At 38.2% G+C, this 27296-nt stretch overlaps 2 protein-coding genes across 20 annotated transcripts in view; one reads left to right on the forward strand and one right to left on the reverse strand.

Moving 5' to 3' along the window:
* Positions 1-4214, reverse strand: part of LOC144368219 (uncharacterized) — a 121785-nt gene extending 117571 nt beyond the window's left edge. For 7 of the 16 annotated variants that reach the window (XR_013427987.1, XM_078026915.1, XM_078026913.1 and 4 more), the window contains exon 1: positions 3937-4214. Coding sequence is in view for 6 of the 16 variants with exons in the window: in XM_078026915.1 (XP_077883041.1) it covers positions 3937-4214 (278 nt within the window). In the remaining 10 variants the exon portion in view is untranslated. The remainder of the gene's footprint in view (positions 1-3936) is intronic. The other 9 variants (XR_013427994.1, XR_013427990.1, XR_013427995.1 and 6 more) reach the window with 3 other exon arrangements.
* Positions 4215-4608: 394 nt separating this feature from the next.
* On the forward strand, positions 4609-19913 carry Prkab2 (protein kinase AMP-activated non-catalytic subunit beta 2). 4 transcript variants are annotated; one of them, XR_013427986.1, is made up of 9 exons: positions 4609-4764; positions 8618-8784; positions 9851-9944; positions 10179-10299; positions 12080-12213; positions 12867-12935; positions 14059-14091; positions 15463-15506; positions 16928-19913. XR_013427986.1 is itself a non-coding variant. In XM_013366069.4 (8 exons), exons 1-7 carry the CDS (start codon positions 4609-4611, stop codon positions 14065-14067), a joined length of 750 nt encoding a protein of 249 aa, XP_013221523.2. In that variant the 3' UTR covers positions 14068-14091; positions 15463-19913. The 4 variants fall into 4 exon arrangements, 3 of the variants coding, with proteins under 3 accessions (XP_013221523.2, XP_077883035.1, XP_077883034.1); XM_013366069.4 differs by having other exon boundaries at positions 15463-19913; XM_078026909.1 differs by lacking the exon at positions 14059-14091.
* Positions 19914-27296: the final 7383 nt, after the last annotated feature.

Genomic DNA, 27296 nt, shown 5'->3' on the forward strand with positions numbered 1-27296 from the left:
TTTAACCATGAGAAAAGTACTAACAATCTCAATTTGAGGAATATTCTAAAAACTGCCTGACCACTTCAAAACAGTCAAGGTCATCAAAAACAAGGCAGTTTTGAACATAGTATAGAGAACCCTAAGGAGACTTGTCATCTAAATATAATGGGGTATTCTGGAATGAAGAGACGATAGTAAGTAAGAATTGGTGGATATAAGTAAAGTAGGCATTATGGTTAATAATAATTTGTCAATGTTGGTTATGAGTTGTGACAAATGTACCATAATAATGTGTCAACAGTAAGGAAAACTAGGTGGGTGTATCCAATAAATCTAATATTTTTGCAAACTTTCTTAAATCAAGAACTATTTCAAAATTTAAAAATTACTTAAAAAAAAGAAATGTATTAATTTGATTCAGGATTTGACCTAGAGCTACAGTCTAGAGGAATTTTCTTAGAAGAACAACAACATTGTTTATGCCATTCATCTACATTACTATGTGTTTACCTGATTACTCACAAATTAAGTTGATTTAATAAAACATAATATAATTTACTACAGCAAATTTTACCTCCTTTGCTAAGTATTGACTATAATTGTATTGACTGAGAAATGGTGATATAAAGTCAAAAGACAATTTCTTCAATTCACTTAGATAAGTTTTCTTGTATCTGAGAACATGAAGCTGGTAGTCCCCTCAAACAAGATTTATACTAAGGGTAGCTATGTACATAAATAAGGTAATGATACTTAATATTGGGCCTGCCTTGTTACTTTGGCTAACCATAATGTAGTAATAAATATTCTCTAGACTACCTAATTGGAATTTCCCAAAGTGCATAATTTTCTATGCTTCTGTATATTCTTTTGTTGTACTTTCAATAAATTCTTCAACTAAATAACAGCTCTATCATCTTCAATATTCAGTTCATCTGTTACCTCTTCCGTGAAGAGCTTCCTAATCCCCAATATGAACCTGGGCTCCTTTGTGCTTTTATCACACCTGTTGAATATCCTTACAAACCTATGTGGTAACAAAGTTCTCTCACATGGTTCCTCTTTGAACGACTACATTCTTGGGAGGCAGATTTCTTTGCAGTTACGTGTTCTTAGTTCCTAGCATAGTGCCTGGAAAACAGTGAAGCCTCCATAGATTAATTAAATGAATACACATAACATGGGAGATAAAAATATGACCAAGTTTTTAAAAAATTAAATAGTGGGGGGCGGCTGGGGTTGTGGCTCAGTGGCAGAGTGCTCGCCTAGCACGTGTGCTCGATCCTCAGCACAACATATAAATAAGTAAAACAAAGGTATTTTTTAAAAATAGTGAATAACACTTTCAGAAAACATGATTAAGGAGATTGAGATGCTTAATATTTTGAAATGTCTGTGGGGCAAACATGTTTTTTCAGAAGATATTCTGGAATGACTCACTGATCTGAGTCAGTATGATATCTAATATTCTGTTGTGGTTTGAAACACCTGTCTGTCTATAACTTATTTATGCAAATAGTTCTTTTAAAAAGTCAGGATCCTCTCAGCTGGTAGAGTGCTTGCCTCGAATGCACAAGGCTCTGGGTTCAATCCCCAGCACCACACATACACACACAGTTAGGATCTTAACATAAAAAAGAAAGTGGGGTGCATGTCTTATTCAATCCTCAAGCCGCCTAGAGTTCCTCATTGCTATTTCTCTTTACTTTCTCAAATCCTCCTACTCCATTGAAGTATTGGCCACCACCTCTCCTGGTTGTAGCTATTTTTAGACCCATTCACGCCCCTTCATTCTGTAAATATTTTAGTATCAAGTTTTGTGCCTTTCTCTATAAACATAACTACCCCTGCAGTTTTAATATGTAGGTAATACTTTCACCTATCCAATATATTAGTTTGGATTAGGTTTGGCTATATATAAAAAACACACCCCCCCTCCCCGCCAAAATGATTTTAAAAAGACGGAAGTTTATTTCCCTCTCACATAAAAAGGTCCAGAGGTAGGCAGACTTGGTATACAACAGCTTCGAAGTTTGTTTTTCTGCTCTATCATTCTCAGCTACCTCATGGTCCAGCTACCTCATGCTGGATTCCAGCCATTCTATGAACATCCCACAAGAAAGGAGGAGAAATGTAAGGGCATACCCTTTCTTTTAAGATTTAATGTAAGTTCCATATAAAATTTCCTCTTAGATCTCGCTGGAAGAATGTAATCACATATATCTTGCTATCAGGAAAGCTACAAAATGTGCCATACCATATGGTTGTTATGCTTTTATCACACCAAGGTTATTATACCAAGGTTATTGAAAAGGAAGAGGAAACAAATGTTGAGGTGGGCCTCTAATACTCTCTGCCATCTCATTTTTCAGTTCTATGACCTTACTCTGATGATTTTATGATCAATCTCACCTCACCTACCTACACCTACGGTCATATCTAAGACAGTCAATGTGAATAACTGCAATAGCACTGAAATTTCAATGTCAAACATTCTACACTCCAAACCACTCTTACCTACTCAGTTCACTCACTCTGGTATTTTTGACTCCCCTAGGCCCTCCATCAATTTGCTCTTCATTTCCCAGCCCAACCGGTTTAAAACCCATGACCCAACATTATACTCTCACCCTGTTATGCACTCTCAACTCTTTTGTTGCCCTTCTCCATGTAACAGCTAATTATGATGACAACAATACTATGGTGGATTGGCTTGTCTTATACTCATAACCACCATACTTAGACCTTTAGTACAATCTGCCACTCACACTTCATTTTTCTAGTCAATTATCTATCCTACTATTCTAGTTGATTATTTCTCACCTCCCACCTGCTCAAATCTAAAATACTTTGTCTTCAGTCAGCTAATCACCTTGCTGCTTTTTTTCCCCTAAGAGAACAGAACCAGTCAGAATTATTCTGAGTCCCACGAGGAAGGATGACAGGAATTGAGGGTGAAAGGGGAAAAAGTAAGGATAACCCAAAGGAGGTGCTCAGACAGGTCAAGAATTTGGAGAGGTGAGCAAGGGGTTGTGGTAAAATTGCACTTTCTTTCCTTAAACTGTTTTTGATCAATAGCAAGAAGATGACTTAAGTCATCATAAGGAACAGAGCAAAGAATGGGGGAGCAGTATATTGACTTAAGTAGACTTTTCAAAATCATAATACAAGAACAGACTTTACAACAAACAGGGCTGCTCACTCAGAAACCCTGGTTTGTGTGACTTGGAGTTCCACAGCCCTGTGCCAAATCTCCTTAGAAATGTAGTGTTCCTTTACCCTTCATTCTGCAAATGTTTATTGAAAGCTTACTCGGTACAAGGTGTGTGCAGAATATAAAAAGGGATCAAATCTGGATCTGCTCTCTATCAGCTGTTAAAGCAGCAATTTTCTCACTTGTTAAGTGAAGATTCTAGTTCTGTACATGGGGATGGGGCCTCGGATTTTGCATAGATTCTAACAAGCACCCAGGTGATACATGAATGCTGCTGGTCTATATATGTGACACATATTTAGAAATAAAGGTTTCTGTTGGGAACAATAAGTGCCACTTAATAAAATCCTGGACTCCTCCCAACCCTAGAATCGTCTGTGACCTTTTTATACATTTTGTGTGCCTTCTGGTGTTTTTGTTGTGGACGTTTCTCTTGGATTTTATTTCTTCTGGAGTTAATCATTGCAAATGTTATTTCTTAGTTTATAAGAGAATTCTTCTTCTAACCATTCACTAATTTGTCAAGGTCTATCTACAACTAAACACTGCATCTTGAATTCTTCCCCAGACCCCAATTGGGGCTGACTACTCTTTCCTGTGGTTTGGCACAGTCTTAGCCTCTAGCCTTGACCTCTACTCCCTCAGCCTGGAGATGGAGTCTATTTTATTATTCCCTATAGGAACCCACCTCTCCCGGTCACCGCTCAGGGCAATGCGGCTCATAAAATGTTTTGGCGTACCTGAGGTCGCGTGAGACGCCCCGAAAGAAAGCAGCACTGGTCCTGTGGCAGCGAGTCCCGCGAGTCCTCCGAGCTGTTTCCTCGCCAGAGTGTGCGGAGCCCGCGGCTCCCACGTCGCCGCTGGAGCAGACCCTGCCCGGCGCCCCCGCGCGGCGCTGGAGGCTGCGCGCGCCCACCATCGAGGCGGCGGCGGTGGCTAGAGAGGCGGGCCCGGGCTCCGCAGCGGAGGGCGGCAGGAGTGCGCAGGGGCGGCCCCGCGCCGCGGGCCTCGTAGCCATTTTAGGAGGAAACCCAAATCGTCACCCCGGGTGCAGCTTCAATTTCAATAACTTTATTGGTGGCCTTGTCCGCAGGGCGGCCATCGCGCCCGTGGTCCCGGGGAGAGGGAGCGCATCGCTGGAGGTGATCGGGGTGCGGGAGTGGGCGCGGGACTGCGGGGGAGTCCCGAGGGTGGGTTTTCAGAGCTGGGGCGACGGGAGGCCCGGGGGCATGCGGGCGTCCCTGTAGGCCGGGAGGTTGGGGACAACGGGGCGTGGTTTCCTGCGGCGGGGATTCCCTTCCCGGGTCCCCAGGCGCAGAGGCGGGGCGGGTGTGCCCCTGACGCGGCCGCTGGGGTGTTCCCCGCCAGGTGTAGTTCTTCACGCCAGGTGGCCCCCGACTCGAGCTGCAGCCATGGGAAACACCACCAGCGACCGGGTGTCCGGGGAGCGCCACGGCGCCAAGGCTGCACGCGCGGAGGGCGGCGGCGGCCATGCCCCAGGCAAGGAGCACAAGATCATGGTCGGGAGCACCGACGACCCCAGCGTTTTCAGCCTGCCGGACTCCAAGGTACTCCTCTCCGCGGCCCCCGACCGTGGCCATGCAGCTGCCGCTTGGCTTCCGGGCTCCGTGTTTCCTTGGCTCCTTTTTCATCACATTGAACTGAGTTACGGGATTTTTTTATTTTTTATTTTTTTTAAGGGATTTCCCGGGGACAGAGGTGTTCGGTCGTAAATTCTTGTGGTGCCGCCTCAAAATAGGGTAGACGTGTAGTTCTTGTTTTCTTGGTATTTTAACTAAGCCTTGAGGCACATTTTTAAGGCAGAAACTATAGACACCTTCCCCGCCCGCACCATCCTTGATTCTTCTGAGAATTTATAGGTTGTAGACTCGGGTGGAAAACTTGTGAGGATAATTTATTTGAACCGCTGGCCCTAACATACATTTTCCTGGAAATGGCTAAGTGAATCCCCCCCCCCCCCGCCCCTGAATTTTCTATTTGTTTGGATCCCTTTTGCTCTATTAGGAACTCTGTACTTTGGGTCCTTATCCCTTTTGGCCTGATTGTGACCAGCCACCACTTATTTACTTGAATATTTGTGCCTAGTGTTGAAGATAAATAAAGGGCATCATTTAGTTGACTGTTCATTTTTTGTCCTATACTTTGTAGTTGTGGTGACAGGATGTGCTTTCAGGCCAGCTTCTCCAAGTGGGAGAGCCAGTGATTCTCAGATAGCTCCAATCTACACTAGTCCTTCAAAATATTTCCTTGGCCTAAAAGCAACAATACCCACCTGAAGACCTTGCTTTCAGTTGAAGGACTTACAGGAAGAGGCCACTTGTGTTCACCCTAACAGAAAAGACAGATGGAGCTGACAGCAATGTGATTACCATCCTCATGTTTCTAATCACTTAGAAGTGTCAGCATAAATACTTTTAATTCTTTCTGGTAGGCTGTTCAGGGATGAAATAGAAAAATGGAGGGAATGAGGTGATTAGGGGTATGTGTGGAAGCTTTGGAGAGAATTTAGTTTTATTTGCCATAATGGTAGTGCATGAAATTTAGATATTAGGTTTAATTTTTTTTTTTTTGATCCCAATTGAGAACATGATCATAGAAGGAGAAATGAGAGTGATTGAAAGGAGCATTTCTTGGGGGCTTTTTCTCCATTCCTTTCTTTTCTCTTCCACTTCAGAACTTCTTCCTCTTCATTTGGTCTGTCTACCCAGTCATATATATTTACTTCTTTAAAGCTTTCCCAAGGTGATGGACCTCATTGTAGTTTTACCACTTTTCTACATCAATGACTCAGGATTTAAGTACATTGTATTTGTCAAAGTATTTTGTCAAGCTATGACTGAAGTCATTGGTGTCTTGAATAAAAACCAAGTTGTTCTGTGTGAATTGGGGCCTATTCTGGATCATTCTTTCCCTCACTTCAATCTTGCCATTTGGAAGATTGAAGTGGGAAGTAAGAAAATGGGTCATATAATTCTTAATCCCATCTAAATCTAAGGGTTTTTACCCTACCCTTTTCTTTGCCTCTATATTTTATTAAAACTTCTTCAAATTATAATTTTAGTTGTTGTTTTGTCTTTTATTCCCTGGTGGTTCTGCTGTTTTACTTTAAGTAATCAATTTTTCTGGTAGTCAGCAGCATTCATTCCTACCACAGAAATGTCACGTCCTAAACGGAAGGGCTTTGTTCCAAAATTTGGAGCATTAATAGTTTGTGGCTTCAGATTCTAAAGGAAAAATCCTAAGTTGTAAAATAATTGATAGAAACAGTAGCCATGGGGCCTACATTGGATACCACCCTTTTTTTCAGCAGACTAATTCAATGGTTCTCATCTTATTTGTGTTTTGGAATCACCTAAGATTTGCTTAAATACTTTATGGAAAATTTGAATCATTTACAAAGTAGGGAGAATAGTATAATGAATTCTGTGTACCTCTCACCAAGTTTAGACATTGATCAAGCACAAATGAATGTATATCAACCATACCCTAATTCTACTGTCTCTCCACCAATTTTTTTTAAGCAAATTCCAAATGTCATTACAAATTTCTGTATTTTTAATGTACCCAAAAAGGTGAGTTTTTTTTCTTTATTTTAACATAATCAAAGTCTTATCTGGGATGATTTTAAAAATAGATTTCCAGATCCCTATATCTGAATTGTAATCTTAGATTATTCTTAGGCATATGCAAAAATTCCTGTAATTCTAATGCAGCCAATCAGACAGAATGCATTGTTTTGATTTTAAAAATAGATTTCCAGATCCCTATATCTGAATTGTAATCTTAGATTATTCTTAGGCATATGCAAAAATTCCTGTAATTCTAATGCAGCCCAGTCAGACAGAATGCATTGTTTTGAGAATATGGAGATAGGTTTTCTCTTAAGCTAATTCCTTGTAATAATGTAAAAGCTCCTTCAGTTTTCTTTTTTCAGCTTTTTTTTTTTTTTTCCTTTTAGTTAATTAAGTACTTACTCTGCTGTTTTGGGGCTGGAACCCAGGGCCTCACATCTACTACATCCACGGATCTTGGATTTTATTTTAGATTATGTGCCTAGTTTCTCATATTGTAATCTTGATTTCCCCCAACTACCCCCCCAAAAAAAAACCCAAGTAAATAAGCTAGTTTTTTTTTTTTAATGCACATTATTTTGTTTGGTAATATCTTTACTTAACACTGTATGATCTTATTTATCTGTTTACCAATTTAAGTTTAAGCCAATTTAAGGCAGGGCTTAGCAAACATTTTCTGTAAAGGACCACATGGTGAATATTTTAGTCTTTGTAGCTCAGTCTTTCACAACTGCTCAGTTCTGCAACTGTGGCATGAAAACATTTGTAGATAAAAGGTATACAAATGAATGTAGCTGCTTTTCAGTAAAAACCTTATAAAAGCACTTAGCTTACTGGCTGTAGTTTGCCAACTACTGGTCTAAAGGATGGTAATGAAAAACAAAAAACTAAGGAGTTAATGTTATTCAGAATCACGCAAACCTTATTTGATTATATAATTGTTTTTGTTAAAGGAAACTGTTTTATCTTTTGCTGTTTGAGGTGCCAAAATTTGCATTCCTATACCTCAAATAGAATAAACTTGGCATAGGTGAGCAAGTAAGATTTCATAGCCACTTTTTTTTTTTTTTAGCAGTACTGCCTTTCACTAGCTAGACCAAGTGCTCTACCACTAAGCTACATCCTCAGCCCACTATTTCTCCATTTTATAAAAGTCAATGATCCAGTTTTCTTTTTATTAGTTAACTGATTAATCTGTGGTTCTGGGGTTTGAACCCAGGGCCTTGCACAGGCTAAGCAAGTGCTCTGGCATTGAGCTGCTTCCCCAGACCTTTGATATTAAATTTTTAATGTCTCTTCATTGTGTATCCTATTAGCTAAAATAGAGTTTATAAATTACTTATGAAGTTTGGTATCTGTAACTTTCATTACAGCTGATAATTGAGAGCTATTTATAGTTGCTTGTGAAAAATATATACCTGACAATTTTTAAAAATATAGCTATCTTTTGTTTTCTTTTTTCTCCCTTAAGAGGTACTCAGAAGCATGTCATAATTGCCTGCCTATGAGTTAAATGGCAGTAAGGGAGTAGGGTTTTCTTTTCTTTTTTCAAGGGCAATCTTGAGGCTCTGACAGAGTAAGTAATATTTGCAGACTCAAAAGTTAGACTCCTGATTCATGCAGCACTTGAGCATAAGCCATTTGACCATTTTTGGTTCAAGATAAGTTCTTTTCCTATGGTTTGTTAAAAATCTGATTAGTTTCTAATTTTAAGGCATGTCTCCATAGCTGAAGCCTAGCACCCCTCTCTACCCTAAAAAAAAAGAATGATCTTTTAAGAATCCCTGGGTCACAATTTATTCTAGGGATGACCTACTCCTTCTTACAGCTCCCTGGGGACAAAGAGTTTGTATCATGGCAGCAAGATTTGGACGACTCTGTAAAGCCCACCCAGCAGGCCCGGCCTACTGTTATCCGCTGGTCTGAAGGAGGCAAAGAGGTCTTCATTTCTGGGTCCTTCAACAATTGGAGCACCAAGATTCCACTGATTAAGAGGTGAAGAAGATAAGTGTCTTGATTGAGGCTAAGGGGTCCAGGAATAGAGACCTGATTTCCTTTCTAATAAGAGTGAACAGGCTGGACTTCCCATCTTCACTCAACTAGATGTTCTCTTTAGAATATGCCCCTTTCTGTGACCACTTAGTATCGATGGCATTTTTTTTTTTTTTTTTTAGCAATAGACTTTTTTTTTCTTTATTTTTATGTGGTTCTGAGGATTGAACCTAGGGCCTCATTCGTGCAAACCAAGCGCTTTACCACTGACCTACAACCCCAGCTCAATGGCATTGTATTTTAACCTCATTGTGAGTCGAATGCTTTACCACTTAAAATATCATTACCTCAAGGGAAATTGTAACAGTTTTGTGGGTGTATTTTTTAGGATGGTGTTACACAGTCTTTTTTTTTTTCCCCAGTTGTAGATGAACACAATACCTTTATTTATTTTTATTTTTATGTGCTGCTGAGGATCAAACTCAGTGCCTCACACATGCTAGGCAAGTGCTCTGCCACTGAGCAACAACCCCAGCCCTTACACAAGTCTTTTCTATGCTTGGAGGAAATCTGTAACTGACTGAATCTGTTGCTCTGACTTCTGCACTAAAGCAAAATGCACTGTGAAGTTTGCTATAGTAGTATTATTTGGTGCTTGCAGAGCAATAGTGAATCAATTGGTTTTCTAGTAATGGCTCACCAAAATACGGAAAGTATTTTAAGTACTTTTATATTCCAGACCTCATTGTTATGGTTTTTATACTTGTGATGGATCTGTTCTACAGGAGCAAAATAGTTATACTAAGGTGAACCATCTTGGGAGATCGTTGACTATTTTTTTCTAAACATTGATTTAAGAACCAGAATTTTTGGAAGGGTTGGTAAATATATGTCCAAGATGATAAAGAAAAAAAGACCTGATTTTATACATTATTTTTTTTTACATGAGGGATATAGTGGCTTAGGGATGTGAGAGGTCATTGGTACAATACTGTAAATACCACTTATTGTTTAACATTCTGTCTTCTAAAAGGAACTTGACTGTTTGACCTTCTGTTTTCTGCTGTAGCCATAATGATTTCGTTGCCATCCTGGACCTCCCCGAGGGAGAGCACCAATACAAGTTTTTTGTAGATGGACAATGGGTTCATGATCCATCAGAGGTAAGTCTTTGATCTACAAAGGTCCCCATGACTTAGTAGCCTCATTTTAACTGTCATTGCTATCTGAATTGATGGGTAGCAGTTCCCCTATACTACAGAATTCTTCTAGAGATAAAAGATGGAGATTCCCATTATGATCATTTTTCACCTTTAGTAGAAACAGAGAGGAGGTTGGATGGAAGAAAGGAATTTGAAAAGGGGATTCAAGAATTTTTTTTCTGCTTATTGTTTCAGCCTGTGGTTACCAGTCAGCTTGGCACGATTAACAATTTGATCCATGTCAAGAAATCTGATTTTGAGGTGTTTGATGCTTTAAAACTAGATTCTATGGAAAGTTCTGAGACATCTTGTCGAGGTAATTTTATAGTATTTGCTCTTTCTTGCCATGTATTTCTTATAACCCAAAAGTGGTTTTTAAATTTCCTTCATGAAAGTGGTCTTTTAATTTTGTTTTGTATTTCCATATCTTCACAGAATCCTATCTTCTGAATCCTGCATATATCTGCATATGTATATATACACACATATTTCTTATATGAACATTTAGGTCCCCTTTTTTATATATAGCAAAAAACATCTCAGTCTGGTATACTTTAACTTTTTAACCAGGATTTACAGTAAGACATTTATTTTGCTTTGCAACCCAGAACACAAATACAAAAACATACAGAAGTATAATATGTGGTATAATATTTACCTTTATTTCATGTGATGTATTTTTTCTGTTTTTTAAAAATATTTATTTAGTTATTAATTTTGGTACTGAGGATTGAACTCAGAGACCCTCTACTAACTGAATCACAACCACAACCCCTTTTATTTTTTTATTTTTTGGGAGGGGTTTCCAGAGATTGAACTTAGGTGCACTCGACCACTGAGCATCATCCCCAGCCCTATTTTGTATTTTATTTAGAGACAGGGTCTCAGTGAGTTGCTCAGTACCTTGATTTTTTTGCTGAGGCTGGTTTTGAACTCACAATCCTCCTGCCTCAGCTTCCTGAGCCACTGGGATTACAGGTGTGTGCCACCATGTCTGGCAACTCCTTTTATTTTGAAACAGGGTTTCACTGAGTTGTTGTGTCTGGCCATGAACTTGAGATCCTCCTGCCTCAGCTTTTTTGGATCACTGGAATTACAGGCTTATGCCACAGCACATAGCTGCTATTATATTTTTTATAGCCCACTAGTGGGCTCTAGCCTAATGTTTGAAAACTCTTTCTAATAATATTTCAAGTTTTCCATTGACTTTTGGTGGTATCACCCAGCAGAGGTTAGATGAGCTTCATTTGTCTTATTAAACTACTCAACTTAATCTTGTTATTTTGATAAATCAGTTTGCAATTCTATAGTTTTATAAGGCCCTACAAGTTAGTAGTCCTTGGGGAAAAGTAGTTTTTTTTAAAAAAAAAAAAAAAAAAACCACAATAGGGCTGAAGAGTTGTGGCTCGGTGGAAAGCACTTGCCTGGCGTGTATGAGGCCCTGGGTTGGATCCTCAACACCGCATATAAATAAATAAATAAAAATTAAAAATCCATTGTCAACTCAAAAATATTTAAAAAAAAAAAAGAAAGACTTTTAAAAAAATAATACTTTGCAATTCTTTTGAATATAATAAAAAATTTGTAAATATTTAAGTTTTTTTTTTTCAATTGTAGATGCACATAATACTTTTATTTTTGATTGATTTATTTTTATGTGGTGCTGAGGATTGAACCCAGTGCATCACACATGCAAGGCAAGCACTTGATCGCTGATCAATATACCTCTAGCCCCCAAATTTTGTAAATTTTTAATTATGTTTTTGATTTCCTTGGAAATATTGGGAAATAGGGCAAAGATTATTTTTATTTTTATGGATGAGGAAACTGATTGTGTTAAAGGGATTTTCCAAGGTTGTATAGATGACAAATGGGGTAGCTCTTTTCTGAGCTCAAGTCTAGGACCCCTCTCCTCTTCATGGAATCATGTTTCTGTGTTGGGTAACTTTTTCCTTGTGCTACTTAACACTTGTAGACCCAGTAGGTTACAAGTTATGATCCATGACTTCTATATTTAATATTAGTGGCCATGTATTTTTTTCATGCATTATCCTAATTTTCCTACTTTGCCTTATATTTGTGGAAATATCTTTTAGACCTTTCCAGTTCACCCCCAGGGCCTTATGGTCAAGAAATGTATGTATTTCGATCTGAAGAGAGATTCAAATCCCCACCCATCCTTCCTCCTCACCTACTCCAAGTTATTCTTAACAAGGACACTAATATTTCTGTAAGTATCCTGAGAATATTTCTGGAGCATCTGGGGAACTGTAGGATTAATTGGGCCAAAATTCAGTAATCCTAGAAATTGGGATTATTATAAAGGTATACTGAGATTATAAATTATATATAGGAATATCGTTATAAACTCCTTTTACCAAGGCTGGGTTGTATCTTCAGGAACTAAAATGAAAGTTTATAGTTGTCTCTGTTCCTGAAAAAATCAGGACCACACTATATTCTAGAACCAGTTTCTGAGATTTCCATCATGAGATAAGGAATACTTATCACTTGGGGGTATACAAAAGAGTTATAATTTTTATTTGCATAAAATTGACTTCTGTATTTATTCTCATTGGTTCTCACTAAAATTATTTTTGTCATTTAGTGCAAATCTCCCATAGTTGTTGTAGGCAAGATTTTTGTTTTAGCTCTATTAAGAATAGCACATCTTGATGCTTAGGGTTTCTGCACTGAACTGAGAATTTTCCAGATTTTCTGTAATAAGAATGTATTATTGATATGCACTGGAGTGGATACATTATTGAAAGGAGATAAGGTGTTCTTAACAGTGCCAAAGAGCTCTGAGAAAGAGTAAGCTATTTTGTTGTCCATGCAACTAATGATTTTCTTTTTCTTTTTTTTTTTTTTGGTGTCTCTTAGTGTGACCCAGCCCTACTTCCTGAGCCCAACCATGTTATGCTGAACCATCTCTATGCATTGTCTATTAAGGTAAGTGTTGTCCTTGGTTCTTCACATCTCCCTTATATGAGGGGATAAGGGTAACATATACTGTGCAGTGGTTACTTGCTCAACTACTACTAGCTGAAGGTGACAGCAGTGGTTAAGAAAAACTTTTTTTTTTTTTTTTAGCTAATGCATCCTTTGTTTTAAATCTCAGTTTCTGTGTCTGCGTTCTAGCTAGCTGAATTGTCCAGTGATTAAATGTTCTTTTTTGTTTCCCAGTTTCTTTTGGGTGGATAGAATCTTTATACCACCTACTTATTTGAGTTTATGGCAGTAAGATTTCATTTGCAGAAAAATAAGTTTTGTTTCTAGTTCAAAGAATGCTTGAATGTGATAGTAAGACTTCTTTCTGGTTTTTTAAATGTGGAATTGAACTACTTTTAGATGTCTCTGTTGTATATACCCGAATGCTTGCTTCTTTCTTGTGTAGTAGGTAAATGAGAAAGTGACCAGACTTGCCTTGTTCCCTCTAGCTCTAAAGTCTGCCTTTCTTTCTCTGTTGCTTTAGAGTCTGGGATGAAAATATCTGTTGTGTTCTGTCTTGTCATGTCTGGTTTGGCTATTAGAATAAAGTTATATCGCTTTGTGACTGTCAAAATAAGCTGGTTATCATCAGAATAACCTGGAGAAGTTTGTGAGCATACAGATTCAGTGGCTCCATCTCCAAAGTCTTCAAAAAAGTACATTGAGATCTGGCCACAGTGATTTTCCTTTAAACTGCCTTTTTTTTTTTTTTTTTTTTTGGTACCAGAGAATGAACCTAGGATTCTTAACCACTGAGCCACATCCCTGGCGATTTTTGTATTATTTTTATTTTGAGACAGGATTTTGCAAAATTGCTTAGGTCCTCATTGTGTTGCTGAGGCTGACTTTAAACTTGCAGTCCTCCTGCCTCAGCCTCCCAAGTCACTGGGATTATAGCCATGTGCCACTGCTCCCAGCAAGCTGCTTTTATTTCTTAGATGTGTAGCTAGATTAGGGAAATCACTGGTAGAGCCAAGATTAATAGATTGTATGGTAATACAGAAAATTTAAAAATATATTGTTGAATTTCATTTATAATAATAACCTTGTGAGATAAGTATTATTTTTAACCCCTGTTTTATAGATAAACTAAGACTCAGAGAAGGTCAAATTACCAGTAAGTAACAAATAGGATTGAGGTCCTATCTTCTTATGTTAATTCCATGTTATTTCCTCTGTATCATCATGCCAGGTTTACCAAATAGGTCTTTCTTTGACCTGCTTCTCATTTCTATAAAATCTTTACTGGGATTATATGCATGTATTTTACTAGGGCTTGAATCCAGGGTCTGTGCATGCGAGGGAAGCACTCTACCTCTGAGCTCTACTCTAGCATTTTATTTTTTTTTAAATTTTGAGATAGGATCTTGCTAAATTGCCTAGGCTCACCTTGAACTTGCCTCAGCCTCCTGAGTAACTAGTATTACAGGCATGCCTAACTTTAGTTGATTTTTACCTGCCTTCTATCATATTTAGGCTATGTTAATATAGTTTGGTCAATGTGTTAACCTAAGATGCATTCATTATGGATAATATAGTATGGGGGGAAGGTAGGAAGATATATTGGTTTCTAAATTGGATTGGCTTTGGGTTTTTTGGTTCTGATTGAATTTTGTCAGCTATAACTGCTTGTTGACTGTCAATTGAAGTCACAAGCCTGCCATCTCCTCCTATGGTTTATCCACATGTTGTAACATAGTCTGGGAAATGGTAGTTCTTACTCTTCTTGAATGTCTTTCTAAGGAGGATTTTGTCTATATTTTTTTCAAGGAGAGAGAAGAGGATTCCTCAGTTTCTTCTATATCAGGATTTATTTTCTTTTGTTCAACCCTGATTTTCTTTTTTTTTTTTTAATAATGAAGACTGAGGTTTTTTTTTTAATGCTTCTCTTTTTTTTTTAATATGGTGCTGAGGATCAAACCAGTGCTTCACATGTGCCAGTCAAGAGCTTTACCACTGAGCTACAACCCAAGTACACCCTGATATTAAAAGGAAATTAGACCTGCTTTAGGACTTTGAAATGGTTTTTTTAGAAGGATTATTTTCCTTCTCATTGCATTTAAGATTTCCTTCTAGAAATTAATGCCAGTGTATTTCTTTTTTCTTGGGTAGTTTTAAGCTCAGTATTAGAATTTGAAATGAGGAAGGAAGAATAGTAGGAAGTTAGTAGTTTCTTTAGCACCTTTCATGTGTTGGGTACTGTGTCAGATATTGTGTGATCATCTGGACCACCTTAATGGTAGGTGTTATTCTCTGTATGAGGAGGGAAAAAAGGACTTAGAGACCTTAAGTAGATTACCCAAGGCTACAAATACAGTAACAATAGGAGTCCAGTTTGGAACTGAAGTTGATCTGACTCTAAAATCAACCTCTTTATTACATCAAATTATCTCTGTGAACAGTGAATGACTGTGTAGTACTATTGGCTGGGAACATTTGCCTCCCATAGCAACTAAGAAATTAACTGCATGTGCTTCTTTTTCTGCAGGACAGTGTGATGGTTCTTAGTGCAACCCATCGCTACAAGAAGAAGTATGTCACTACGCTGCTGTACAAACCCATCTGAAGCCATCCTGTCTTGCCTTCATGGATTCAGGAGAAGCTTCTCCCTTGCCTTTGAACTGAACCAGTCTTACTTGAGACTGGAAGGCTGATTTGCTTTCAGGCCAATATGTGTGTTTCAGAGCTTCTGAGTAGGATGCTCTGCTTTTGCATTTGATTGCAGATGAGAGCTTTATGAGTTCATGGAATTTATTTTAAGAAGAAAACATATACATATGAAGGGAAGGTTATTGGAAGCCTAGCCCCAGCTATGGGTATTCACCAGGACCCCTTTTGGGGAGCTATAGAGATAACTGTACAGGGAGGTTTTTTTCCCTAAAATGAAAGAACAGCAAACTCTTGTTGGGTGAAGATTCTACCACTGCTACCTTTGGTGTCCAAAAAATGAACTTGGGCTAGACTGTTGCCCTACTTATAGCTTCTGCCTCACAGGGGCAGCTTCTCTTGCATGGGGTCTCTGTATTTTCACAGTGTGTGGCACAGTCTGTGTTTTTTGATATAACAAATGCCTCACAAGAACGCTTTATTTTCTTATTTCACATTCTTTCTTTAATAGCCTCCTTCAGATCCCATACCTGACCCCTCACAAAATTCTTTCAGTTAAGTGACCCCTTTGGAAAGTTCTGTGGGACCTGACCACCTTATTGATGATGGTTGTCAGAATATCTCCTTTTTAGCCCACCAGAAGCCCAAGCCACTTTGTTACCACTTGTTTTAAACTTCTACTAAAGAAAATATGGGTTCAATGTTATAAGAAAGGCATATGCAGAAGATCTATTTTTTTCTTTTAATTTGCTACTACAGCTTTGACTGTATGGCACATAGGTTTTCCTGTTTGGCCTGGCCTTGCTTCCAGTTATGCTTTCTCAGAGCAGACAGCTCTGCAGATAGACATGGACCAGGCAACACTTCTAGGACTTTTATCCTTGAAAGATTTTTATGTGCCTGCATTTTTCTTTAATTAAAAAAATTCCTTTTCATTGATCTTAAAAGACTGTAGTAGAGAACTTAAGGCTTTTAATAAATGGTCCTTAAGATTTTCTTCTTTAGTTAGAGGAGACTGTACTCTTATGTTAATATGGCCAGACCCATGTTCATCTTTATCCCAAGTACTGCTCTTGATACAAGTTCATATAGACTCATTGATACACATATGGATTCCCTCAACTGTTAAGATGTAAAGGCCATGAGGCAAGAAAGTATTCCTGGAAGGGTCTTTGTACTAAATAGTAAGAAGATCACTTTTTTCTTTCTGCCGCTTTTTTAAAAATGTGTTTAGTAATGAGGTGGGGTCACTGATTTCCATTTATGGACTGAAAAGTATTCAATCCACCCTTGGGGTTCAGAGATAAGACGTTTTTTCCAAGTATCTTGGCTCTTCCATTTTACAGATAAATGCAAGTCAAACATTCAACCTTGAAGGAGGCCATACTTGATGGTTGAGAGACTCCTTGACTGCTAAGATGAACCCAGCCACACTGAAAGGGCACTTACAGGTCAGTTTAGCTACCTCTTGTTTTTTCCATGCAAAGCTGACAATTCAGTTATCTTTGGGAATGTAGACCTCCTTGATCCCAGGTATGAGGCAATAAGATGTGGGCTTGTAGTTTAGCAGGGAGTGCAAGCTACTAAGTGCATTGATGGTTAATTGTGGAGAGTAAATACTGCTTTTGCCTTTCAACGCCACCTTCTGCAACAAAAGGTTTTTGTGGAGAACCTTTTATGGTCCAAACCATTTTGTCAGTGGTGTGCCATTATAAAAATCCAGGCCAAATCCTATTTTAACCAACTCTCAGGACCTATATAGTCTTTAGTTGTGCTGGAATTTTGTTCTTACCCAATATCCATTAAGTAATTGGGCCACCTAGAAGGATTTAAAATCTTGGTTACATGGAGGATTCTTTCATATTCATTTCTTGTTAATAGTACTGAAATGCCATTATCTGTGTGTTTATGTATTAAACTTTTTACTCCAAATGGGTATATCAGTATTGTGGGACAGGGAAAGAAATTTCCTCTATGTGTCTCAGACCAGAGGCTTCTTGTCAGTTGGGTCTGGCTCTAATGACAGTATGTTTTATTGTCGGTAATCTTCAGATTTAAATGTAGAAATGTACAGATTTTGTTTCCCAAATTCTTCTTGCCCAGCCAGATGTAAAATAGGTGCCTACCAGTAGGTATAGAAAGGGATGTGTAGGGGGAATTGGGTAGTGACTACTTCAACACAGTTTCTTTTCTAGCCTGCTAATAAATGGCCCTGAGATACCCTATTTTGGTCTGTCACCAAGAAACTGTTCTAGAAGGGGAAAAGGGAGGAAGAAAGGGAGCCTGATAACTCACCCTTTTATATTTGCTAGTTAAAGAGATAGATTATTTTCTTTAGAAGAGAGTGGTAGAATTTGAAAATGAGTGAAAGCAAAAATAAATTTTTTACCTTTTTTTTTTTTTTTTTGACCTCTAGGAATTTTGTTAAATCATAGTTGGCAGGATAAGAAGATAGCTCTTAAAAGGTGGCTGACCCTTAACAACAGCAGTATGGTATTGTGATTGTGGGGCAAAGAAAGAAGAGTGACTGAGTTGAGGAGTAAAGGACGAAGTAACTGAAAATAATCCATTTTTATATAAGAAAATTTAAATCAGACATAACCTGGTGATATATCCTTGGATCTCATTATACAAAACTTAGCATTATGTGGAACATTTTCCCTTTGTTTCTTGTTCCTATTTGCTGCTTTAATTTTATTTGTCAGATGGACTCTACCAAAGTCTTAAGTTAAATGTTACCTAAAATACATAGGTTAGTCATTTCACTGGTATGGAGAACTTCCACACCAGAGTTAGTAGGTTGCTTTAAGTTCAGACTTGAATGGGATTTAACCACTATAGGCAACACCCCTGCAGTGCTGACTTTTTTTAGCACATGCTTGTGTAATTAACGTGTAAAAGAGTCATCCAAAAGATGTTTCTGAGAGGATCCGACAAACCAGACTCACTCACTTTTTTTTCCAGTTATTTTTAGTCCTTGTAAATCTACAGAATTTGAGAGAAAACCTTTGAAAAGGGCCAGTATTCCATGCATGCTGCTAAAATGAAGTGAAGTTTGGAAAGAAGTTGATATCTCCAGACAGGATTTATAGTAATCTGGGGTGTAAATGAAGAAGAAACACTAATGATTGAATTCCCTGCTTTTATTGGGGAAATAGGGCTTTTAAAATTTTGACCTCAACTAAAAATGATATGCAATAGTCTATGTGTGTGTGTGTTTGAAATATATCCTATTCTCAGAGATTTGTACATCCTCACATTCTAGTGATTTGGGGCATGGGCTTATGAACACTATATAACTTATTCAAACATTATTTTGGTTCATCCTTAAAGCCAAGTTCTTGCTGTCTTCTACCAGGGGCTGCTGACTCCAATTACCCATGGAATGAAGGACCTGGTAGGGATAAGGGTCTTTCAAAACTTTATGGGTCTAGGCATTTGTCTCTCCTTAAGTGCCAATCACAACTGGAGATTGAAAAACTGATTTCTGCAATGAACCTAAACTTTTGGAGTAAAAAGCCAAATCTTTTTAAAAATTTTAACAGAAAAGGAAGGAAGGAAAAAAAACCCTCCAAGTTGGTTACTTGTATAATTCAATTATGAGCAATGGAATCCCTCCAGGATTCTCATTTGGGCCTTGTGTGATTTGTTTTTCTTACTTGTGCTTTGAAGTAAATAAGCTTCAGTAAAAAAATAATTTTGTTATTGCTTTCAACATTAGATGGTGTTGACTTGAATCATGTATAGCACAGTACTTTTTGCAGTAAGATTGGTGTGAAATACTATACAGTATGGATTTTATAGGTATCAAGTTAGATGGTCAAGGGATATCTATATTGTTAGATATTGATGATCTTATTTATTTTCTATTCCACTTCACAGAGCACCTTACCCAGCTTGTGGTTTTAGGACAGCCAAAGCTCATTGTTATTGATTAGTCCTAATCTCTACACTGGGTCCCCTATATGAGAGTCTTGTTTGAATTTTGGTGAATTAGAGAATGTTGATTGGTATTACACTAAAGCATCTGGAAGGAGTGTAGCTCTGTGTCTGTCATAAAGGAGGGATAAAGACTGTAATTTGAAGGGAATAAAATATGTGAGATCCTCCATTAAGTGGTGCTTTTTGTAACCTTTAATGCTGAGATACAGAGGCTGCTTTTCAATATTTCACAAAGGAGTGGAATACAAACAAGTATGGATTTCAAACCTTTTCTCCAAATGTAATTGTCACTGGACCCTGAATTGCCTGAAAATTATATGTAACTCATACAAAAATGTGGGGTTTTCCCCATAAAACTGTTTAATAAATTAAAGTATTGCACAGCAATAATATTGAAGTTGTTTACTGATTGTCAAGATCTGTCTGCCTAGATAATCTCAGAATCTGAAGAATGTAAATTGCTAGGCAGGCACATTTGGATAAAGGGAAGAATTCATGGCTGCAGGGACATTAGTGATGTCCTTCCATCTGCCACATTTTCTCCTCTTTTTGTGCTGGGCAATGCTATCATTAATTATGGGAATGCAGACCAAGTCACTGATTTGATTTTCAGCATTTTCTCTGAACTGACTGCACATTTAGCTATTATGCTGTGAAATTATCTGAGATCTTAAACCAATGATTGTCATTCCCAGGTGTACATTCATATCACTGCTGAGGATTCTGTCAACATTAATCCCCAGTCTACTCCCTCCATCCCAATTAAATGGAAATCTCTGGTGTGTGATCCAGACAAGTATTTTTTAAGCCCCCCCACCTGATTCTAATAAAAATTTAGGGTTTGAGGAACATTATCCTGGACTCCCCTAGCTGGCTTTCTCTGTCAAATTATATACTTCATTGTATGAAAATAGATTATATACTTCATTCTGACAGCAGATCAGATGTCCTTAAGATAAGATGGTCTTATTCGGGGATATGAGTGTAACACCATCATTCTTGGGTTTTGTCCCTTTATTTTACAGGGTTTTAGCACAGCTGGCTTCTGTACTTCTCCTAAAACAACCATCCTCCCCTTTATTTAGTCCTTTAAAGATTCAACTGAGTTGAACTTTCTTAAGGGAGAGAAGAGGATGACAATACGGGGGTGACCACAGTTTGAGAACAAGGAAGTTAATGAAGGAGTAGAGGTATAATACAGGACTTGTAAGAAAAACTGTGATAATAGGAATGAAGCAAAATAGTTAGCCACAAAACTCTATTAGGCCCAGATAATGCCTGTAAACTAGAGTTAGTGGTAGATGACATGTGGACACCACCTTTGGAAGCATACCTAAACATGGCTTAGTCACTAAAACAAAATGACGGTATGATTCCATCAAGGCCAAACTTGCATTGGCATGTGCTTTCTAAAGCATCTTTTTTCTGGTCTACTTGGCTTGGGGTCTTTTGTTATATCCCTTCTAAACCTGCCCTGCTGCTCCTGCAGCCATGACAAGTGGTTCATGGACATCCTGAATCTCTCTTTGCTTTCCCTCTGGCCTTTGTGGTAACTTCATCCAGCAGCACATATGCACATGAGATGGTCTTATTCAGAGATATGAGTGAATAATATGATAAATTCACTGAAGATGAACTGCTCCATGTTTTCTGTCCAGTTGGCATTTTTCGTGCACTCAGTTGCATTCTGAAGGAAGCTCCTGACTTGAGTTTTCCTTTGTCAGAAGCCTGAGGTACATATGCTATATATTTTTAAACCCCAAGTAGGTTTCACATACTTCTTAAATATTCTTGACCTAATTGCCCTTCACGGCTGCTTCCAAAGTCCTTAATAGTGACAGTTTATGAGAAGATCAGGTAAACAAACATATCTGAAAGAGTGAAGATTACTTCAGACCTGTGTATCTGGATCTTATGGGGATGGTGGGGGAATTCTGATTTCCAGACCCATTGATAACTCAAAAGTGACCCTACATTTCTATCTTCTTGTTTTCAGGGATTTTTGTTATCAATTGAAAAGTTCTAGTTCTGTTCACAATTATAAGTTGGGGGTTAGAACTGAGTAGTGGCATGGGTGTTGGCATCAGAAAATAAGAGAAAGGGAATTGGGACAGGCTGGGGACATTTTAAATACACAATGTTTGGAAATGTTTGTGATAACTTGAAGGTAGTGTTTTTCTCCTTCAGTTAGCAGAGCTACATTCTCTAGATTGTCTGGGAGGCTGATTTACAGTTAGAATATCTGTAGATGAAGTAAAGGGAGTTGACAATCCAGAGATCCACCAGATCAAGAGCTAGTCTGAACTCAGAGAATTCTGAGGCATAGCTTCTTAATTTTAGTTGCAGCAGAGAACTGTGGTAGCAACTAAAACTAGATGAACTAAAAGTTCAGGAGAAAAGGTAGCACTGTCCAAAGTGAACTGAGATCAATAGTCATTTTATCCTTTGGGGCCATTGCTGATTATGTGTCTGGGCTGTGGATTGACCTTTGCTTAGCCAGAGTGTATCTGATGAGGTAAACAATAAAGCTCCTAGCAGTATTATGAGCTAATAGAGGGGCAAGTTGGAAACCTGGGGGACTTCAGATGTGCAGCTGGTTTTTCCCCAAAGGACACTTGCTAAGTATGGGAAGTGTAGGAGACACCATAAAGCTTATAAAAAGAGTAAAATTTCTCAAAGATGTATAATGCTAAGGTCATAAAGACTAACTAAAGCTAGGGGACTCAACTGAAGCATATGGTTCTAAAACATTTGCCAAGCACTGAAGTAAGGCAAAGTATTATAACTAAAGAGCTTTTCAAACGTTTTTTGGAGGAGCAAACAATACTAGAACAAAACTCAAGGATACAAAAATATCCAGCTCTCAACAAGATAAACAGCTACAATGATTGACAGCCAACCAAAAATTATTAGGAAGGCTTCTAGGCAAGATGGAGTAACATGAACTGGATTTACCCTTCCACCAAAAACAACATGTCAGATACTGTATGAACCAATAGTTTTCAGACATTGTCTTAGTCTATTTGTGCAGTAATAACAGAATACTTGAAATTCAGAAATTTGTAAAGAAGCCGGGTGTGGTGATTCATACCTGCAGTCCCAGCAATCCTGGAGACTGAGGCAGGAGGATCACCAAGTTTGAGCCAGTATCTAAGTTGGTGAGGCCCTAAGCAGCTTAGTGAGACTGTTTCAAATTTTAAAATTTCTAAAAAAGGTACCCAAAAAAAACCAAACCCACATATAGAAAGATTTAATTACTACAGTTCTGGGGACAGGGAAGTCAAGATCAAAGGCCTAGTACCTGACTAGGGCCTTTGAGCTATGTCATCCCATGTGAAGGGTAGAACTCAACCTTTTATAATAAACCCACTCCCACAATAACAGTAGCAGTCCATTAATGAGGCAGAATCTTCATAGCCTAATCACCTCTTAATGTTACTATAATGGGATTTAACTTTGTAACACATACTTTTTTGGGAGATACATTCAAACTACCCTAGATATTAAATATCAAGCAATAAAGAATGATGACCTCTGAAATATGGGAAACAGATGAAGTGAGCCCTTTAACTTCTCAGCTTACTACCCTGAGAGTTTCTGAGTTATGACTGGAAAACTGAATTTCCGGCCTAATGAACTGCCTAAGTTGAGGACATGGAGTACAGAACAGAAGGGTTTTCCATTAGTAGTAGGGAACTATTAGCTCAAGACTAAATGTGGATAGTACATAGAATAATGGCCCTTCAAAGATATTTTTGTGTTAACTCCCAGAATCTACAGTTATGTTAGCTTCTATGACAAAAGGTAACTAAGATTGTAGATGGAATTAAGGTCAGCTGACCTTGAAATGGGGAGTTTGCCCTGGATTATTTAGTTGGACCTAACTATAAGTGGAAAAAGCTTTGAGTGATATGATATGAAAAGAACTTGACTTATTTGCTGGCTTTGAAGTTGGAAAATGAGGGCCATGAACCAAGCCATGTAGGTGGCCCCTGGGAGCTGGAAATTAAGGAAATGGATTTTCTCCTTGAGCCTCTAGGAAAGAGGGGCTTTAATTTAACCCAGGGAGACCCATTTTGGAGTTAGGAACCAAAGCAACATAGGATGATTTCTGTTATTTTAAGCCACTGGATTTGCTGTAATTTTTCACAGTAGCCATAGAAAACTAATACAAAATCTAAATCTTAAAATGCTGAGAGTCATATGGATTAAGTTATTTCCACAACTGTATCCCAGAACAAAGCTCAGATATTTACAGAAAACAAAAAATACCTAGCATCATCAAACAAGATAAAATTTATAATATCTGATATCCAATAAAAAATTATGAAGCATTCAAAAATAGGAAAATTAAACCATAATGAGAAAAAAAAGAATAGAGACAGCAGACAATGGATATTGAAAGATAAAATTTCTTTGACATATTTGGAAAGATTGACTGTATGTCCATATACATATATATTTATATCACTTGAGCTTCAGAGGTTAGAACTACAAATCATGAGAGGAAAAATAGATAAACATTAGACATTGCAAAACAACGCAAGCCAGTCAAAATGAAACAAACAATAAAAAAAAAAAGCTTTCAAAGATAAACAGTGCAGGGCTGGGTTGTGGCTCAGTGGCAGAGTGCTTAGCCTAGCATGTGTGAGGCTCTGGGTTTGATCCCTGGCACCACATAAAAATAAACAAAATGAAGATATTGTGCTCGCATACAACTAAAAAAATATTTTTTTAAAAAAATGAACAGTGCAGGGGATTCAAGATGGCAGGCTGGAAGAAGGCTGTATTCTTTGTTCAAGGAACAGAGATTCAAGCAGCAGGAATAGGTTGGTGAAGGAGGGGTTTCACTGTAACTCCATATTGGGCAATCAAAGTGTCTTAGAGACTCAGAAAATTGGATACATTAAACAAAGAAAAAGATTACATTGTTGATTGCAGTGCTGGCTCAACATTGAGGGAGGGATAATGCAGAGAAACAAACAGATTTAGTATGGAAAATTATGAGATCAGAAAAGCGCCTACCTTTAGCTAATCCAGAGGCTGCTCCATACCTGGTATATATTAACTTGCCCCAGAAAGCTGAAGCAGGAGCCATCTTGAGGAGGCCATGCTTCAGCAGCTGTGGCAGGAGCTGGGAGATGTGAGCAAATGCTATGTTCCTGGTTCGGGTGCTGGGTTCCTGGTTCAGCAAAGAATTGAAGAACAGGACACAGATAGCAAGTACAAAGTAGGTTTATTGTAAAAGCAACAGAAATACAGAGATAGACTTCTCCGAAAAGAAGGGCCCCCAGAGCTGGGAATCCTCTGGGGTTGTTTGGCTTGTTCTTTTTATGGTCTCTGGAGTTTCCTTCTTCTGTCCTCCCCTAATGTGCTCCTCACTGTTATTGATTGGTGCCCTCTCTGTCCATGTGTCTCTTTTAGTTTTCCTGTTTAACAATCCCCAACCTCTTGCTTAGGAGCAGAGAGGATTCAAGTCTAAAGGCGAAAGGGAGCCCAACTCACTTTCCCCTTTGAGCCTGGTGGCTTGCAGAATCAGCTGAAGCAGGTTAGGAATTTGAACAAGTAGGTGTATAAGCTCAAGGATCAACCCAGGAAGCCTGGAATGGCTGTGACCATGGGCAGTAGAGGGGTGAAGAATTGGCTTCCTTGTCCTTTGAGTGGAGACTCCCAGGATCCAGATTCCCAATAGAGATTCAGTAACTACTGGCCTCTACACATATGTTGATCTAATTTCTCCTGAGCAGTCACTACCCCTAAGGCCTGAGTAGACCTTAGCTGTGCCTGCAGGAACTTGACTCTTGGAACTTGCTGTGGCCACAACCTGGGAGTAGTGCGACCCAATCTGTGTAGACAAAACTCCAGCTGACCGGACCTCCCATCCCATCCTACCTCATACTGATGAAAAAGGAAGCAGAGAATTTTTGAACTCCAACTGGCAACTTAGTGAGTAATGCAAAAAGAAGAAGGGTTTAACAACCCTTGGTCCTTATGCTCATGCTCATACATAGTTCATGAACAAATGGAAAGAAGGACACTTGGGCATAAACAGTGAATACATATTCTCACTGACAATTTTGACCAATCAATGCCTTAATATTTCATTAAGAATTTCTTTTGTGTGTGTGTTTTGGGTCAATTGTTTCGTGGATGTATATACATGCACATTTTTTTTTTCTCATTTGTAGCATTTTTAAAAATATAGTTATTTTTACTTGCCCTGTCTTTTGGGGTCAAGGTTTTGAATAGAGTATTTTGGTTTTGTTTTGCATTGTTTTTCAGTTGTTTGTTCCTCTTTTTCTCTGTTAACAGCCAAATTCTATTGTTCTTTCATTCTTCCTTTAATTTTTTTACTTCTAGTTTTTTCTCCTTCCGTATAACCATCTGCCTCTTTTATCCAAGTCTAGTAGAGGAAGGAGGAGGGGAGAGAGGAAGAGGCTGGGAAGGGAAAGGGGGATCATGAAATAAACTTGTTTTTCATGCATATATGAATTGAACCCAACTATTGTGTATAACTGTAAAGCTATAATATAAATAAATAAATAAATAAATAGAAAAAGAAAGAACAGTATATCAGTGAATTGTGCAAAAACTTCATGTGGCATAATAATTGGTATTATGGTTTGAATGTATGTTCTTCATGTTGTATCTTAATCCCCATTATAGTATTAAGAATTGGAGCTTTTCAAGAGGAGACTAGGTCTTGAGGACTATTCTTTCATGAATGGGATTAAGGCCTTTATAAAAGAGGCAGAGTACAGCCTTTCTTGCCCTTCTGTGTCTAGACACCATCTTGGAATCAGGAAGTAGCCCTCATCAGATATAAATGCCAGTACCTTGATCTTGAGCTTCCTGTTCTCCAGAATAGGAAGAAATAAATTTTAAATCCCCTAATCTGTGGTATTTTGTTGTAGCAGCACAAATGGAGTTAGTTTGAATACCCTAAATACATGGAAGAAATGGAACTGAAGAAATATTTGGAGAAATGGTGGCCAGAGTTTTCCAAAATTTGATGATAACTGTAAAGCCACAGATCTGAGTAGCTCAATAAGTCTCAAATAAGCAAACAAAATCATGGAAAGAACCCTAAGGCAATTAAATCATAATCCAATTTCTCAAAACCTTATAAAAAGAAGGTTTTAAGATCAGTTTGAGGAAAAACAACTAGTTATGTACAAAGAAATAAAGATTAAGGAGGATAGCAGATTTGTCATACAAACAGTTATAATCTAGAACAGATGAAGCAATATCTTTAAAGTACTGGAAGGAAAAACAAAACCCTGCAACCTAAAACTATTTACCTGGTGAAAATGTGTTTCAAAAAAGGAAGGTGATTAAGGATTTTTTTCTACATTAAAATGCTAAAAGAGTGGTTTCTGCTTCTGAAGGAAGGAATAGACTTACTTTACTCTTCTCACTAAATAAAACTTAGACCCTGGACATAATATATTCAATAAATGTAAGGAGACTGAAAGATGGAGAGGAAAGACTGACTGACAGGGACCCCAGGAAACAAAAATGACATAGTAATTAGTTTCCTGTTCTCTTTAATCCATGAACTGGGAAAGGGGACACCTCGCAGGACATAGAGGCCAAGTAACACTTGAACCCCTCCCCTGCTGAGGAATAGGAAGGGGTAGAAACTGGTATAGAGCTAGAACTTCCCACCACTGTCCAGAAGTAATAAGAAGCTTACACTTCTTGGATGTTAGGCTGAGTAAGTATCTGGATTTGTACCCCACTACCTCCTGGCCGTATAAGGTAAAACCTTCA

Source organism: Ictidomys tridecemlineatus, chromosome 11, assembly GCF_052094955.1.
Source record: "Ictidomys tridecemlineatus isolate mIctTri1 chromosome 11, mIctTri1.hap1, whole genome shotgun sequence".
Classification (NCBI taxonomy): Eukaryota; Metazoa; Chordata; class Mammalia; order Rodentia; family Sciuridae; genus Ictidomys; species Ictidomys tridecemlineatus.

Bases quoted from the DNA above. Each gene is read 5' to 3' on its own strand.
- Prkab2 (XM_078026908.1), top strand. From the start codon at position 4,609: ATGGGAAACACCACCAGCGACCGGGTGTCCGGGGAGCGCCACGGCGCC. The intron at 4,765-8,617 runs GTACTCCTCTCC...TCCTTCTTACAG, and splicing joins TCAGCCTGCCGGACTCCAAG to CTCCCTGGGGACAAAGAGTT. The intron at 8,785-9,850 runs GTGAAGAAGATA...TTTCTGCTGTAG, and splicing joins AAGATTCCACTGATTAAGAG to CCATAATGATTTCGTTGCCA.